This window comes from Haliotis cracherodii, unplaced genomic scaffold, assembly GCF_022045235.1.
Source record: "Haliotis cracherodii isolate W230 unplaced genomic scaffold, xgHalCrac1.p SCAF_8, whole genome shotgun sequence".
Lineage (NCBI taxonomy): Eukaryota > Metazoa > Mollusca > Gastropoda > Lepetellida > Haliotidae > Haliotis > Haliotis cracherodii.
In genome coordinates, this window is record NW_027266341.1 from 41,586,549 (window position 1) to 41,603,709 (window position 17,161).

The 17,161-nt window shown below is 38.6% G+C and overlaps 1 protein-coding gene across 1 annotated transcript in view; it reads left to right on the plus strand.

Moving 5' to 3' along the window:
* The window catches only part of LOC139449468 (von Willebrand factor A domain-containing protein 3B-like), a 521,695-nt gene that overhangs the window by 450,903 nt on the left and 53,631 nt on the right, over positions 1-17,161 (plus strand). Inside the window, exon 28 of the mRNA XM_071230886.1 lies at positions 15,828-15,884. Coding sequence (XP_071086987.1) covers positions 15,828-15,884 — 57 coding nt within the window. The remainder of the gene's footprint in view (positions 1-15,827; positions 15,885-17,161) is intronic.

Here is a 17,161-nt window from a genome sequence, read left to right on the forward strand (position 1 = left end):
AGTGATATTCAACATTTTTTACAAAGTTCTTCGTTCATTTTACTAGGAGACCAGACTATATACTCTTTTTCGAAATTGGAAAGAAACAACTGATGACCGTATTTGGTTGGTTTGACATCACTGATAAAATATATACCCTGTGGTAATTCTCGCCATTTGATTGGCTTATAATTCTCCATTATTATATACTTATGTAAGCATTCGTTTAAATTATTGTATTTTTATGAGGTGTGATCCAACGATAGGAAACAATCTATTTTTAATCTCCAACCAGTTCTTTGGTTTTGGCACGGAATAATTGACGCGCTTGTTGTCTCCCCTGTTCTATGAACTTTTTTTTCTCGTCTTTGCTAATACCACTGGTCTTACGAGAATTGGATCGAATCTCCTGCTTCATTGCGTTATATTTGGTTAGTTCTAACAACACTAAACGAAACTCATCCTTGGATATCTTACAATCAGCCATTGCTGTTGAAACATTATCCTCAATGCTGTTCAACTTTGCTTCGGCGAGTATCCGAATATTATCATGTTTTAATGCTTTCTTTTGCAACTTACGAGAACTAAATTTGATTGATATTCTGCCAGTCCTGAGACTCCGGCTGCTACTTCCATACCAAGTACGATAGGCGTGGCGATTATAGTTGATAATAAACCAACACCGGCTACCCCGAGTCCCATGCCAGCTGCTACAAGTGCAGTGTCAACTCCGTCGAGAGCATTCACAGCTCTTCGATACTTTTTATACAATCAAGTCTCATCTCCCCCTCCTTCTCTAGACGATGTTTTATGTCACTTATTTGTTGTAATCGAAATCCATCAACAGTATCCATCTTTTCAGATGCTTCATCGAGCACCGGATATAAACCCATAATGTATATTATTATATCATATAATGGTCTTTAATTGGTCTTGCTTAAATGTTTTGAGAGTATACATCAACCTTATCAAATGGATATTATACGGCATAAATATTTTAGTAAGAGAAATGCTTTTACCTTTATTAACTTGGACCCCTCAAGGGATGCAACGGGTGATGCTCCCATATAAATAATACTGCAACGTCGACGCTCGTGTATCTTAAGCCATTTAATTGATAGACCTTGTAATATTTCGAGGGCATCTTCTGGTGCATCTCCAAACAAGACTTCAATAATAAGTGTAGAAAGATCAGGTACATCATTCAAGTTATTTTTAATATCATTGAATTCAGTAACCAAATTTAAACTGACATTTTTTAATGATGGACGACTCAATAACATATGACCTGGGTTTTCCTGCAGGGGAGCGACTAACACACTTTTGTTTTGAGGGGATATAAGCCCCGAGTACGATCCCACTATTCATTATCTTAGTTAAATGATGTCCCTTACCCGTCATCACATATGGTGGGGCAATGACTGTATTCAGCAGCCACTCGATTTTTGCTTCGACCATAGTCCATTCATTATCATCATTGCGAGTAAGATTGTATGAAGTGTTTTTATTGAGTCTACTAATGTCGACATCACTTAAATCTCATAGATTAGCTGCGTATACAACTTCTTTCCGCTTGTATACATTATCTTGTACCATCGGTAGCGGGTTTATCGAATCCTTCTGTGTCTCCAAGATCAGAAAGTGTAATTGTATTACATTGTCTAAGGTTATGCGTTCCAGGGCCTGATACATCAACCATCACTTATAATATGGAGTGTTACACTCAAGTATCCTATATGTACAGGTTGATGTTTTACATCTAATACAGAAATTTTGAGGTCTGAAATAATACCCCGCTTTCACTTTTTATATTGTAATGATGAGAAAGATTCTGTTCCACCGCTATTATATTTTTCATCTTTGACTGGAATAGCTCTTAGCAGAGTTGAAGGACTTTCGAGTTGAATATTATCCGTTGGACTGATATGATCAAGATGGATGCACAACTCTTTATAGGGAACTAAATCTGGTAATTTATTTCCATGCAATTTTTTGTTGGGTGATACTTTTCCTCTTCTAAATCCAAGTTTAGCTGCTATGTTCGGGATAAGAATTACATCCTTTTCTCCAGTGTTTAAAATCAGCATCCCATTCGACTCATTTTGTGTGAGACTAACTCCCAAAGGCTTAAAAATTTCATCATTGAAATGAATATACGCTGTAATACCCATCAGGTATAATGATGGGTTTGATTCTACTATTGGTTTCAATTAGTAATAACTCATTATTTCTTCTCGCAAAACTTATATTGGTCCACCTCGGGTAATACATTACATCGCAGAGAGCAACTTCAAGTTGCCCAGCTGAGTTATCGATAGTATGAAGCAGTTGAATAGACTGGCCATTTGTTATTCCTGGGAGTGTAACATACATATTAAATATACAAAGATACTATATCATAACTTAAATATGAAATCAACTTACATTACGAATCAGTCGATTTTAGTAAGTGCCTCTGGTGCGAAGTCAGCGATGATTTACTGAAAAGAGGTCGGCTTCATCTGAGCTTTGCTCTCTCGAGTAATGAGTGGAGAGACGATCGTATGAACTTTAAGGGTGGTGTTGCTTTCACCATCCAAAAGGTTGAGCAACCACCTGGAAATGCTTGGAATAAATTTCTTAATGATAAAACAGAAAATAATTTTACTAACCCCAGGAGTTGTAAGAGTTAATGAATCAATAAGAACTTATGTATGAGCAATTCTTGGTCTACAATCCCAAACACCAACGGGAATAACCGGTTCTGGGATGGCGCTCGATGCACAAAAACAGTTTCTCGCAAACTTAGAGGATGCTATTAATTTAGACTACGTTTATGCGGCAGGACTTTACATGTCTCTGAGTAATATCGAACTTAAGATCGGCCAAGTGATCGGCTATAACAGTAAAGTTGTGGTTGCTACCGATCAACAAAATCCAGGTATAAATTCAGATATTAACACAGAATTAATAACACAAACAAACACAGGCATAAGGGGAATAGTCAAGCCCCAGTCACCGAGACATCCATCCACTGACGCACAACCACAACAGCCACATATTGCAGCTAAAAATCAACAACATATCAATGAAAAAACAGCGCTTATAGTAGGTGGAGTCGCGGCGGGTTTACTCATTATTTGGATAAATAGACTTTAACGGATAAGTACAACAGCCCGGCAATTGCTACGATCAGTGCCAACAAGTTTTGACGAAGCCAAGTGGCGGTCTTTGCTAAAAGAGCCAGGAAACAATACTCCCTATTATACCGGGAAGTGCAGATGCGGCTTTCCCAGTGCTTCTCCTAATGCTTTCAAATACTTTTTTATCCACTCGTTTACACCATTTTTATCACTAGGCGGTGTGGGTGGTGTGGGTGGTCCACCTTCACCGATATGACTAATCCCAATGCGGTTAAAAGACTGGCAATGGTTATCCCCTGTTCTCTGAACAATGTTTTAATTTTATCGGCCAGTGTAGTATCATCGTTTAGGACTTGATCGATAGTTTCTCGGTTTTGTGAACGAAGTGCCTTTCTATTACTCGAGGCCCACTTCGCGCATTCTTCCAAATTATCCTTATCTATGGAACCGAGTTCAGTTCGCACAGTCTGAAGAACCTTAGTAGTCTTCGGAGGAAGTTTTGCTTGTGAGTAGTCTACAAGACCTAATTCATTACGAATAATGTTGATACCACCACAACGTCCAGCTATCGTAGACAAGGCTAGGGGCTTACGAGTACGAGAATGCATAAGATCAATATCCGGAGATCCACGCAGTCGCAATATTCCTGTACTATCTATTGTAAACTTTGAATAGTCACGTCCAATTGGGGTAACATATTTTTTTTCTTCTTTTAAGTCATTGTAGTAATCATTAACAGTTGATTTCAAAAGTTCATCGTTAAGATTCATGCCACCAAAGCTGGTTTCATAAGTACCCTCTTCGTTTGTACTAGTATCAGTTATGTTATCTAGATTAAAATAATCCATTTTTATATTCAACATAAGGTTACATAATGTTAATATAAACAATGTCTTTGCAATACGGGCGCAAGTTAAACCCACATCGTAGACTTCGGGATCCATTAGGGGTCAAAGCAATTCGTCAGTCTGTAACTATAACTAATAACCCGAGTACCATTGATCAGAAATCAAACACTTCTGGTTCGCTTTCCTAATCTCGGCGCTCATGATGTGTTAGTTCCAGGAACTGCCCGACTATCATTTACAATTAGTTTGACTTCTACTGACACTCCCAGGGAGCTCGTTCAGAACATAGGTTGTGTGATTGTTAAGAAAATCACGATTAAAATTAGCGGTAATGAGGTTTTGAGTATTGTTGACAGCAATGTATATTTCTGTTACATGGATCTCTGGAGAACGGCTAAAGAACGGGAAAACTTATAGTACCCAGGTATTTGTAATCAGAACAATGGACAGCGTGTGGGTGCTGATAGTGGTGATAATACCATCGTTGAAGATAAGGCTGTTGCTGATGCATTAGGTAACCGATTCTATATTCCGCTCGACTTTGAAATTACTAGATAGTCACATGTCCTTTTATTAAGCATCCCTAGGCGATAGGTTAGAAGACGAAATCCCTTTTAATGACTACAGCAGAGTAATCAAAGCTACTGAAGATGCTACAAGCTATTCTATTGAAAATATCTCACTGGAGTATGATATTATAACAGATCCTGAATTAGCCAGACAAATTCGTAACCAGTATACCAGAAGTTTAGCCATTTTGAATGATAGCCTGCTTCGACACTGAAAGATCACCAGGAACAAAAGAGGTACGACGTGGAATATCAATCCAAACGTCCCCGCTAGATCGTTGAAGGGTATTTAAATGTTGTTCGAGGACCCTCCGATGCATTTAAAAGAAGTACTGAGAAGTTCTACAATCCCAAGATTACAAAAGTAGAATTGAATATCGAGGGTGTGCCTAATCAACTATATAGTCAAGGAATACTAGCGTATCAATAATGGGATGAGATTAAAAAACTCCCTTCTATAAAACGAAGCCCAGAAGTTAACGCGGTCGTGAAAGATCTGTCTCTCAGGGATGTATCGTTGGGTGAATACCTCACCACGAAGTATGCGCTATGGCTCGACATGCGAACCACAGACGATGACCAACTACACGGCAGCGGGCGGAGAATAAAAAATGCTAGCGAGGGTGTCACTATACAGATAACAAAGCTCCAGGAATCGGCTGGTAAATTAAACATATATTTGTACGTGATAATTGATGCGCAACTTAATATACAGAATGGAAGATTCGTGCAAGCAATCTATTAATAATCTTTTACCTAAAGAACCGCACTGTGCTATCATCCGCGGGAAAACGGGTTGTGGAAAAACAGCTTTTATTCTAGATATTTTAAAAAGTCATTATCGGGACGTTTTCGATCATATTATCATTCTGTGCCCGACTATAAGCGTTAATAAAACATACCTATCGAGAGATTGGGTAATGAATGATCCCGGGGTGTACAAAGTTGATCCAGGCGATCGTTTACAAGACTGTTTACGAGTATGTCACGAAAAATACAAAGGAGAATCAACCCTTTTCATAATAGACGATTGCAGTGCGAGTGAAAAACTCACCAAAAAGAAAGATATGCTTTCATATTTAGCATTCTCCGGACGACATATGGAGCATAGCTTTTGGGTACTTACTCAAAAATACAACTCTGTCCTGAAAGATCTCAGAGAGCAGACCAAATGGGTAGCCCTGTTTCATTGCAAAGACCGAGATTCATTTGAGGAATGTCTACGCGAAAATGATGTTATTTCTACCAAGCTTGAACGAGATAAAGTCAGAAAACTGTTAGCGGAAATGAAGCACTGTAAACCAATCAACCAGCTGCTTATGCATTTGCTTAGCAAATTTTGGCGACTGTTTAGCAAATTTTAGCAGCTGTTTAGCAAACTTTAGCAACTGCTTAGCAAACTTAATCATCTGTTTAGCAAACTTTAGCAACTGTTTAGCAAATTTTAGCAACAGCTTAGCAACTGCTTAGCAAAATAAAGCAAAAATATATCAAAATTTAGCAAAAATATAGCAAAATTATGGCAAATATAGCAAAATTTAGCAAAAAATATAGCAAAAATAGCAAAAAATATAGCAAAATTATAGCTTTATTATAGCAAATTCAATAAAGTCAGAAAACTTTTAGCGGAAATGAAGCACTGTAAACTCGTATTAAAAACCAATCAACCAGCTGCTTATGCATTTGCTTAGCAAATTTTAGCAACTGTTTAGCAAATTTTAGCAGAGTCTTAGCAAATTTTAGCAACTGTTTAGCAAATTTTAGCAGCTGCTTAGCAAACTTTAGCAACTGCTTAGCAAACTTTAGCATCTGCTTAGCAAACTTTAGCAACTGTTTAGCAAATCATAGCAACAGTTTAGCAACTGCTTAGCAAAATATAGCAAAAGTAGCCAAAATATAGCAAAATTTAGCAAAAATATAGCAAAATTATGGCAAATTTTTGCAAATATATCAAAATTTAGCAAAAATATAGCTATATTATAGCAAATTTTAGCATATATAGCAAACTTTAGCAAAAATAAAGCAAAAATATGATAATTAGCGGTTATTATGTAATAATGTGGTTTGAAATACTCATTCTTTCGCAACAGTTTATTATTTCGGGCTGTATTGGATATGTTATATTTTATTATGTGAGACTTAAATATTTATTACATGATGGAATGTGACGAACTTATCGAACAACTGCTCCAAGATGAGCCAGAACCTATGGTAGATAAATCTTTAGATAAACACAGAGAAAGACTCGCAGATTTGGTAGCAGGTGGCAAATGTTCCCAATATTTGCGGGAAAATTATACCACTGAAAAAATTGATAACATGACCGAAGAAGAAATTAAAAAACTATACTCGCATTACGAGTCTAGACTGAGAGCTACCATGACTAAAACAATAGGTTCGGCTATGTTACAACTATACACAGTTGTAGCTAGTACGTTTCTTCCTATCCCGGCAGAAAATCGCATGTATTTATGCGAATCTCTCGAGAAAGACCCATCTATCGAACACGCTATAAGCGCAGTAAGCTGTGAGTTTTATCATAGATACGGAATGTTCTTAGCGCCATTTACCACCACTTTAATAATGACTAGGTATTGTCAATTTAAACATACGTGCCCACTTACTAATAATGGAGATGGAAATACCGCAAGTGAACGAGGAAACACCAATTGCACCACAAACACAAGCGATTGCACCACAAGTCAGAGTGACGAAGAATCCTCGAAAAGTTGCAGCTGGTAGGAAGGGTGCGCTAGCAAGGAAGGCAAAGGCCCACAATTCAAATACTGAACTTAGCACGATTAAAACTTTTTAAGACCGGAGAAGAGAAAACACCACAAGTTAAAAAATTAGATGCAGTTCAATTAGAGTTAAGCCCTCATGTAATGTTATAAAGCAAAGACTACTCCAGTGTCAGAATTATTCTCGAATGAGAAAAGCTGAATTGATTGTTTTACTTGGTTTGTAATACAACAAACCCCAGACTGTTAGAGAACTGAAAGCTCAAGCGAAAAAGAGTGGGCTGAGAGGTTATTCTCGAATGAGAAAAGCTGAATTGATTGATTTACTGAATGTTGATAATAATCAATCATTTGATGTTGATACAAATCGATCAGTTGATGTTGATTAAAATGAATTAAGATTTGTACCCACAGCCAGCGTTGGTAAATATCTAAGAGGTTGGAAGATGGATATCAATTCCAACATGGATGTTAATGATGTTAAGCCCATCGTATTGGGCAAAATTAATGAGGAGTTAGATGATTTAAATAGTATAAAATTCCAGCTAATGGTTAAAATGTCATTGAATAAAAATGACGCCAAATATACCGAACCTTATTTCCGAGGCAACCAAGAAGTTATAACCGAATCTGATTCTATAAGCGCATCGTTAGATGCATCAATTCGGCGGATACAAGAAACTTTAGAACGCTGGAATAATAGAGCTCACTGGTTTGGGTTGGGGTGTGGATAGAATCGATTGTTTATATTTAGATATAGCAAGTTATATGCCTTTCAAAGGTGGATCTTATATAGATTTACCCTCGTATTATTAAAGGAGTGAGTGAGTGAGTTGGGTTTAACGCCGCTTTTAACAGTATTCCAGTTATATCACGGCGTGTCAGCTTAATGTGGGAGGAAAGCCCGAAGTGATGCAGGTCTCAGACGTTTACCACTTCGGTGAAACCCACGAGCACGGGTATGGTGCTGACAAACCTAGAAACATAATCGGGGCGAACCGGGATTCGAACCCACAATCATAGGTTTCTGGCGTGCCCCATTAGTAAAGGAAAAAAGCAATAATTGATGTAAAAAATAAAGGCGATGACTGTTTCAGAATGATGATAAGATCTGCCATGTTCCCCGCAGACAAACATCCGGATAGGCCTTCTAGCTATCTCCAAAACGACAGACTCAACCTTGATGGTATAGACAAACCGACACCAATCTCACAAATTGATAAGGTGGAAAAGCAAAATAATTTAGCTATCAATGTTTTGGACATTCTCCTAAAGGAATTGTTGTACACAGGATAAGCTTCGCTCCAGAACATATTGCCGGAATCAATTCATTTGTGATCGAAAAAGATGGTAAATATCATTATACATGGATAAAGAGTTTTAGCTGGCTATTTTGTGATCAAACAAAACAAAGAAAAGAAATATTTTTGCGAAAGATGCCTGCAAGGGTACAGCAGACTGGATCTTTTAGAAGCGCTTAAAGAAGACTGCAGAGGTGTTGGACAGACTGCTATCAGGATCGATATGCCTATAGAGGGTAGAATTATATTAAAATTTGAACATTATTGTAATCAAATGCCATTACCAGACATAATTTACGCTGACTTCAAACACTTATCAAACCGATAGAAAATACCGAACACAATACTGAATGTAGTTTTACATACAAAACTCAAGAACATATTCCTTGTGGGTTTGGATATATAGTTGTAAGGTATGATGGAAAAACAAACCCGCCCGTGATTTACAGAGGTCCCGATGCAGCGGAAAAGTTTCTAGAATATTAACAAAACGAAGAGAGAATAATCAGGGAAAATGTATCGCGTAAGAAACCCATGTGTATGACGAAGGGTGATCGGAGGGCCTATAAGAAGTCAACGAGTTGTCAAGTTTGTAATAAGCCCCTGAATGGGGATTCCGTAAGAGATCATTGTCACGTCACGGGTAATTATCGGGGAGCCGCGCATAACAAGTGTAACTTGAAACTAAAACGGAATTCTCAAACAATACCCATCCCTGTTGTGTTTCATAACCTTAGAGGATATGATTCTCATCTCATCATGCAAGCTTTCTCAAAGACTGATGGCGGCTTAACATGCATTCCTAATAATATGGAAAAATATATATCATTCTCGTTGACTAAAACACTATACATTATACGGAGAAGGCTGGGAAAGCTAGCATAAAGCAAAGTAATGGGCTTAGATTCATAGACTCCGTACAGTTTCTGTTATCTTCCCTGGACAATTTAGCTAATGCGAACAATCCCGATGACTTTGCAATAACAAATCAATATACTGATCAGATAACACAGCATTTGTTGCTAAGGAAAGGTGTGTATCCTTACGAATATATGGATGATTGGTCTAGATTTGAAGAAACTAAATTACCACCCCTTGAATCATTATATAGTAACTTAACAGAATCTAAAATAATCGATACCGATTATGAACACGCTCTGACGGTGTGGGATAAATTAGGTTGTGTGAATTTAGGTGATTATCACGATCTGTACTTAAAAACCGATGTACTGTTACTCGCCGATATATTTAGAGAGACATGTTTAAAACAATACGGCTTCGACTCGGCATGGTACTATTCCAGTCCCGGACTATCGTGGGATACATTGTTGAAGAAGACCGGTGTGGAACTAAAACTACTCACCGATTACGATATGCACTTGTTTGTTCAGAAAGGATTAAGAGGTGGTATATAGATGATGGCGAAAAAGTCTAATAATAAATAAGTGGAAGGATATGATCCGAGTAAACCCAATACACACATATTATATCTCGATGCCAAAAATTTGTACAGATGGGCTATGAGTCAACCTTTACCCACAGGTGGCTTTGAGTGGGTCGATATGAATGATATCCCCGCAGATTTCGATAAAGGGTACATACTAGAAGTTGACATGGAATATCCAACAGATATACATAAAGATCATAACAGTTATCCGCTAGCTCCCGAAAGATTAATGGTTAAAAAAGACTGGATGTCGGAATATCAACACTCCTTGATGGGCAATTCTAGGTTAGCTTACGTAGAACAACTCGTACCAAATTTGATGAATAAGACAAAATATATAGTTCACTACAGAAAGCTTCAGATCTTAAGTTTGATCAAAGACCTTGGATGGAACCCTATAAGACTGAACACAGATTTAAGATTTGGGGATTTCGAAAAGAACCTTCATAAGCTCATGAATAACTCAGTATTTGGTAAAACTATGGAGAATCTAAGGAAGCGTGTTGATGTTAAATTAGTCAGATCTAATGAGGAAGAAAGACTCAGGAAACTTATAGCCAGTCCGGCTTTTAACAGAAGTAAGATATTTGATAACGGCTTAGCCGCACTACATATGCAGAAAAGTAATATAAAATTCCACAGATTTCATTTGAATCACATTGGATGGTTTCTTCCCAATTAATCTTGTTACTTTATTATTTAGGGCTGATACAACAGCTGATAATCGTGTTACCCATTCGGTTGATCTTAATCGATCCGATTTCATTTCGATCCCATACTGATATCCAAACAAACGTTCCGCTAATGTCCGGTTAAATCTTTCAACAATAGCTTGACTACGGTGGGCCTCTTTTCCCCCAAGCCTGATTTCGACATCATGCTTTGTCAATAGTTTAGTTACTGATCCCATAAACTCGCGACCAGGATCTACTTGAAAAATACTGAGTCAAATTAAAAACTTCACATTTTGAAAAGTAATCCCATATATGATATACAACGGACAAATGTATCAGAGAAGTTAATTTTTAATAATTAATGTCCAAAGAAGGATTTTAATTAACGATGGTAACCATAATTTGTTCCAAGCACCTACGGTATTCGGTAATAACATCGACAGTTTAAATCATAAGTCCCAAGCACGAGAATCTGATGGCACACAAGTTCAGTAGCGTGTATGGCCACCATGTGCGTTGACAACTGCCGCACAACTCCTCCGCATGGACCTTGTGATGCTTGTGAACACATGATTGGGAAGACGACGCCATTGCTGCTGCAAAATGGTGCCAAGATCTTGCAAATTCTGTGGTTGGTTCTGGAGAGTGCGCAGACTTCTGCCAAGAGCATCCCAGACGTGTCCGATGGGATTGAGGTCGGGAGACCTTGACGGCCAGTCCATGACGTTGACTCCCGCATTCTGAAGGAAATTCCTTGTCAAAATGTCTGTGTGGGGTCTGGCATTGTCATGTTGGAAGATCAAACCGGGTCCATGTGCTGCCATAAAAGGCAGAAGTTCTGGTGCCAGTACCTGGTCGCGGTAAGCAGCAGCATTGAGGTTGCCACGGATGACGAGAAGCCTGGAATGTGCATTGCCACAGAAAGCACCCCACACCATGACACTTCCGCCTCGAAATCTGTCAACTTCCTGTACACAACACTGGGCGTAACGTTCATGACGGCGCCTCCACACCCTCACCCTACCATCAGCAAATCAAAGATAAAATCAGGATTCATCACTGAAGACGACTTGATTCCAATTCCTCTGAGTCCATCGTAAGTGTCTCTGTGCCCACAATTGCCGTTGACATCTGTGTAATTGAGTCAGAATCGGCCCGCGGTATGGCCATCGTGCTTGAAGGTGAGCAGTTCTCAGATGGTTTCGAACAGTTTGCGCACTCAGTCTACCCCTAAACAGTTCATTTCTGGTTGATGTAGCCGTCAAAAATTGGTTACGGAGGTGACGTAAGACAATCTGACGATCCTCTGCATGTGACGTCACATGTGGTTGACCTGGCCGAGGGCAATCAGTGGTGGTACCAGTTTGCTGTAGACACGTCTGTAAATCATATACAGTCTGTCGACTACAACCCATCGTCCTTGCGACTTCAGCTACAGACGTTCCCATCTGCAACATGCCGATGGCACGTTCACGTTGCACATTTGAAAGGCGTGGCATGACAAATAGCCGTAAAGACTTTTGTTTTCTTGTGTTTTTCTTTTTTTGTTAATGACTGGTAACAAGTATGGCTGAAAACACGTGCGGTATTATGGCCACATAACCAGTTGCACGTGAAAAAACACTTTTGCCACTATAGTGCTGTGGACATGATTTTGATCGATTCACCTGCACAAAAATGGGTGTTATCTGAATACAATACGTGGCCATTACTGTTTAAATACACAAAAAGGGCCCACAATGATAACTGGCCAAAATGTTAAAATTTTAGGATTGTGAAGTTTTTAATTTGGTTCAGTATAACTTGGGCCATTTTAGTGGTCCGCATTTATATATGCAACTCAGTGCATTAGCTACTTCTGTTGAATCTTTCGAGATTAATGGTTCAGGCTCTTTGTATCGACTAGCCACATCCACTACGGTTAAAGCGTATTTATCTATTTTGCGTCTTACCTTATGGGGAAGAAACAAGGGGTCAGCCTGATGAACTTCATTTATTGTAAAAATATCATCAAACTTCTTCCTCGGGATATAAAGCGGTGCTGTTAAGTATATTTGCCACATCGCTTGTTTCTTAAGCCAATCCTTGGCCACATCTTTAGATACCTTAGCCGCAGTGGCTAATTTTTGTATTGCTCCTATACCTTTCCAATATCCTCGTGGGCTATAGTACATTTTATCCATTATTAATTAATATTGATGTTTCTTTTAATACGAATCAGGGTGGTCGGGTAGCCTAGTGGTTCGATTCCCGACATGGGTACAATGTGTGAAGCCCATTTCTGGTATACCCTGCCGTGATATTGCTGGAATATTTCTAAATGCGGCATAAAATCAAACTCACTCACTCACTCACTAATACGAATCATGACGATCGTTGAATCGCATCATCATTTTTGCATAAAAAATTCTGTTATATCACGGCTTGTCAGCTTAAAGTGGGAGGAAAGCCAGATGCAAGTCTCAGACTTTTACCACTTCGGTGAAACCCATGAGCATGGGTATGGTGCTGACAAACCTACAAACATAACCAGGATTCGAACCCACAGTCATAGGTTTCTGGCGTGCCCAAGGGACACAACTCTGCACAGCAAATCACGGCACCTTAGACAACTGGGCCACCTGTGCCCCCAAATTCTAGTGAAGGCACCACATATTTGTCACATAAAACCAATGAAATACAGTTATGTCTTTGAATTAAGAAGGACATATAGGCATCTTTGAGGGGCGCATCAGTCATGGTGCTGGAGTTTTGAGAAGTCACTTACTTGGTATTCTGAGATTTTCGTTAACACTATTTTGACTTGTAACACAAACTAGTGATTTCACCGGAATATTACTCATCATATCATGTCTATATGTTACAGTCAATGTAATTTTCACTTTGGCAATTTATAAAACACCTAATCATTTCAATTATTTCATAAATTGATCTTACATGAATTCATAAATTGGTGTTACAAATTATGTTTAGAGTTATGACCCTTGTTCTGTGCTTTTTCTCAGAATCTACTGAAGTTACATGAATGAAAGTTTGCATGGTTATCTGATAAATACTTGCCAAGACTGAATTCCAAAATTGGCGCTCTAAATTATTTTCAGATAACATAAAGCCAACTCAGTGCCTATCTCTTCTTAAGGAGATATAGGATTATTTTTGTTTTATAGTTCTATGTTATTCACTGCTATATGAAAAAACAAAATTCTAATGTGCCCCATGTCGGGGGATAGTGATAATGCGGTTTTCTTGCTATTCCTGTAACATGTGTAATGAATCATAACCTGAGCATAATTGTACATAAACATTTAGTTTAATGGTTTGTTTTATTATGCTTCATTTTGCATGTGATGTAGAAATGTGGTCCGTCTGTCACGTTTTGTTTCCGGAGCACAACTCATAAACTTCAATATATCTTCATGCAAATATGTATTCACATCGGGCCTACACTGAACCTTGTGCTATTCAGGAATTGTTTTGTGTTTCCATGGCAACAAGATGGACTTCAAGCAAAGTTTAGGGCTTTAACAAACTTATATCCTCATTATGACTGAATATATCCAGAAATATCATAAATATCTGTGATGATTTGAATTAGATAAGACAACAATAATAATGATTGATGTCATGGTGCTTAACTAGTGATTATGCTGCCTACATTAGAGAAATGCCTCACCCACAGAGGACACGAAAACACACACATGAATTGGAAAAAGAAATAAAAGCAAAGATAAACCAACTGATAGTTTAAGGAGACAAAGTTAGCAGCTGACCAGAGTATTACACATCTACCCCGGGATAAGTTGTCAAGACGCCAGTCTAAACAGATAAACAGACATCAGATCAAACCACATTTTACGTAACCAGCTTTTGTATACATACATACTTGGACAGTGACTGCGGGCTTTGAAGTTCTATCGGAGGGGACTGATACTACCTTATGAACTGAGTTCGGGATTATCTACCAGAGGATATGTAATATTAAGCTGATGAGTGAGTGAGTTAGAATTTAATGTCGCATCGGCATTATTTCAGCCATATAGCGATGAGACCAAGTCGATATATTCACAAGTGAGTCATTTATGAAAAGTTATATTTGAAACAAATTTCATCAAACACATTTGGGCATAACAACATCATTAATACAGTTTAAAACATGGGCTATAGGCCACCAATAACCCCAGCAAGGCCACCTAGCTGGGGATCATGGGGACTTGAACATATTGTAAACACTGTGTTCAAAGTAGGAGTTCATGGTAGGAGAGATTTTGTTTAATTTAGACTTCCATGATTTGAGATTCGAGTTTGCACACAGGGCAGGATTTAGATGAGGCCATATGGTTCCCATCACAGTTTGAACACTTCACATCCTTCCTGCAGTCAGTGCTCTCGTGCTTGTCACCACAGCGGTAACAAGCAGCAGAGGCATGACAGGACTTGGATCCATGTCCAAAGGCTTGGCAGGTGTAGCACCGCAGTTGATTGGGGATATGCACCTCCACTCCAATGCAACAATAACCAGCTTTGAATCTTTGAACAGGCGAAAGTGAAGCTGGACTGTTCAACCACACCAATTTATTTTGACAGTGAATTGTTTGACAGCTGTGATAGACTGTTGGAGAAATTCTTTGACTATTTCACCTCGGTCATGCTGGACAGGCAGCAAGCTCTGTTGCGGACAATTCTCTTGTATGAGTTAAGTGTCTTGTGTTCAGAGACAGCAACCTTGATATTTACAAACTCTTTCAATTTGAGCAGATTGACGGATTGCTGTCTCTTTGCACATTCCACAAGGAAAAAAACAGATTGAAGTTTGGTGACATTTGTAACCTCTCTGCAGATACCAGCGATACCTTTAGAGATTGCAAACAGATTCTGTTTGATGGGTTCTTTCTCATAAGCTTCGATAACCAAAAAAAGTGCCAAATAGTCAGATTGGTTGGGGGTATTTTCATCAGGTGAATTGTCAAATTCTATATATCTTTGTTTTGAGCAGCCATGTCGAAAGGGAAATGATTCAGCACCCCTTTCCCCACCCAAAATGTCTAGAACTTTGTTACAATTGAAAATGAGATTCTTTTCTAGCAGTGAAATAATTGTTGTAGACATTCAGCACTATTATGTAAATATTCATGAAATGTCATTCCAGGAAGTAAAAAGAACAATTGAAGACCTGAGAAAGCAGCAGAAGGAGAGGAGATGGCAGGTGTGTGTTATTTTTGACAATATGTGGGATACAAAGGAAGTCTGTAGGGTGTCTACACTGCATCTACGGGGATTTATAATATTCTTTTCATTCAAAATAATGACATGATCGTCAGTCTGGTCTCAGAGCTAAAGCAATAATGTAGCATCACATTTTGGTATATTGACATGAACATTGAGATTTATTAATGTTAAGGAAACTTGATGTTACCCAGTACAGGCCAAATTACTAAATAAGTAGGTCAGTGATCACAAGTCCAAATGCCAATCTGATCAATCAGCCAGGACCAAATGCACTTTTGTGTACTAACATAAACAAGGACAGTTTTACATCTAATATTAGCACGTAATTGTTTAGGTTGTTTCTCAGTGTTAAATTCATAGATTTGTCATAGGTAAGTACAGATGTATTACCTCAATTATCTGCTTATCAAAAATATTATTCAATTCTTTTTACGAAAGTATAAAACTCAAAGTTTTCAATGCAAAGGATCAAATTTTGATGATATCAACATAACATCCAACATAAAAACATTGAAATGATGCAATAATGGGCAATGATACACATGTGGTGCCAGCTTTGTCAACCAAAGAGTTAGGCACATGTAATCACAGGCAGGCACATTTAGACTAGGCTGAATATCACATATATTGGACAGACGTGGATTGGTCTCGAGTACCTTTCACTGATGAATTGAGATACTGTCTTCACAGTTGGCAGAGTGACCTCTCAGAGTGTCATAGACAGGGCGAAAAATTTCTGGATTTCCAACGAAGACAGGGCTCAATCATGATTTGGACCATGATTAGCTCGTAGAAGAGTAAATCATCAAAAGAAAAGGTGACACTTGTTGAGGGGACTGCAGAAGAGTCCACAACCATTTCCTACCTGGGCAAGAAGATCATTAAGCATGGGGAGTGCATCGAGCGGGCTCTACCCACTGCACACTAGCCCTGACTCCCAGATTTGCAGGATTGTGGGCCTCAATGGTGGGAATGTTGCAAATCATGACAGAGTTACTGGATCAAAAACAGTCAACCATGAGGAGTGATATTTCAGTCTTACAGCAAGCCGTTGCCTTGGACGACACTGCCTGGACCAGGTCTGGATAAATCTTCCTTTGTTTCTTCGGATCCTTTTGGATACACATACAGTGTGTTAGCTGATGTGCATGCTCCTTCTAACAGATAGTGGAGTATTACCCATGGCATTCTGGTTGGATGAGTCTTTACCTATTGTACTGGTGCTAATGAACCGAGTAGGACACAACCTTCTGC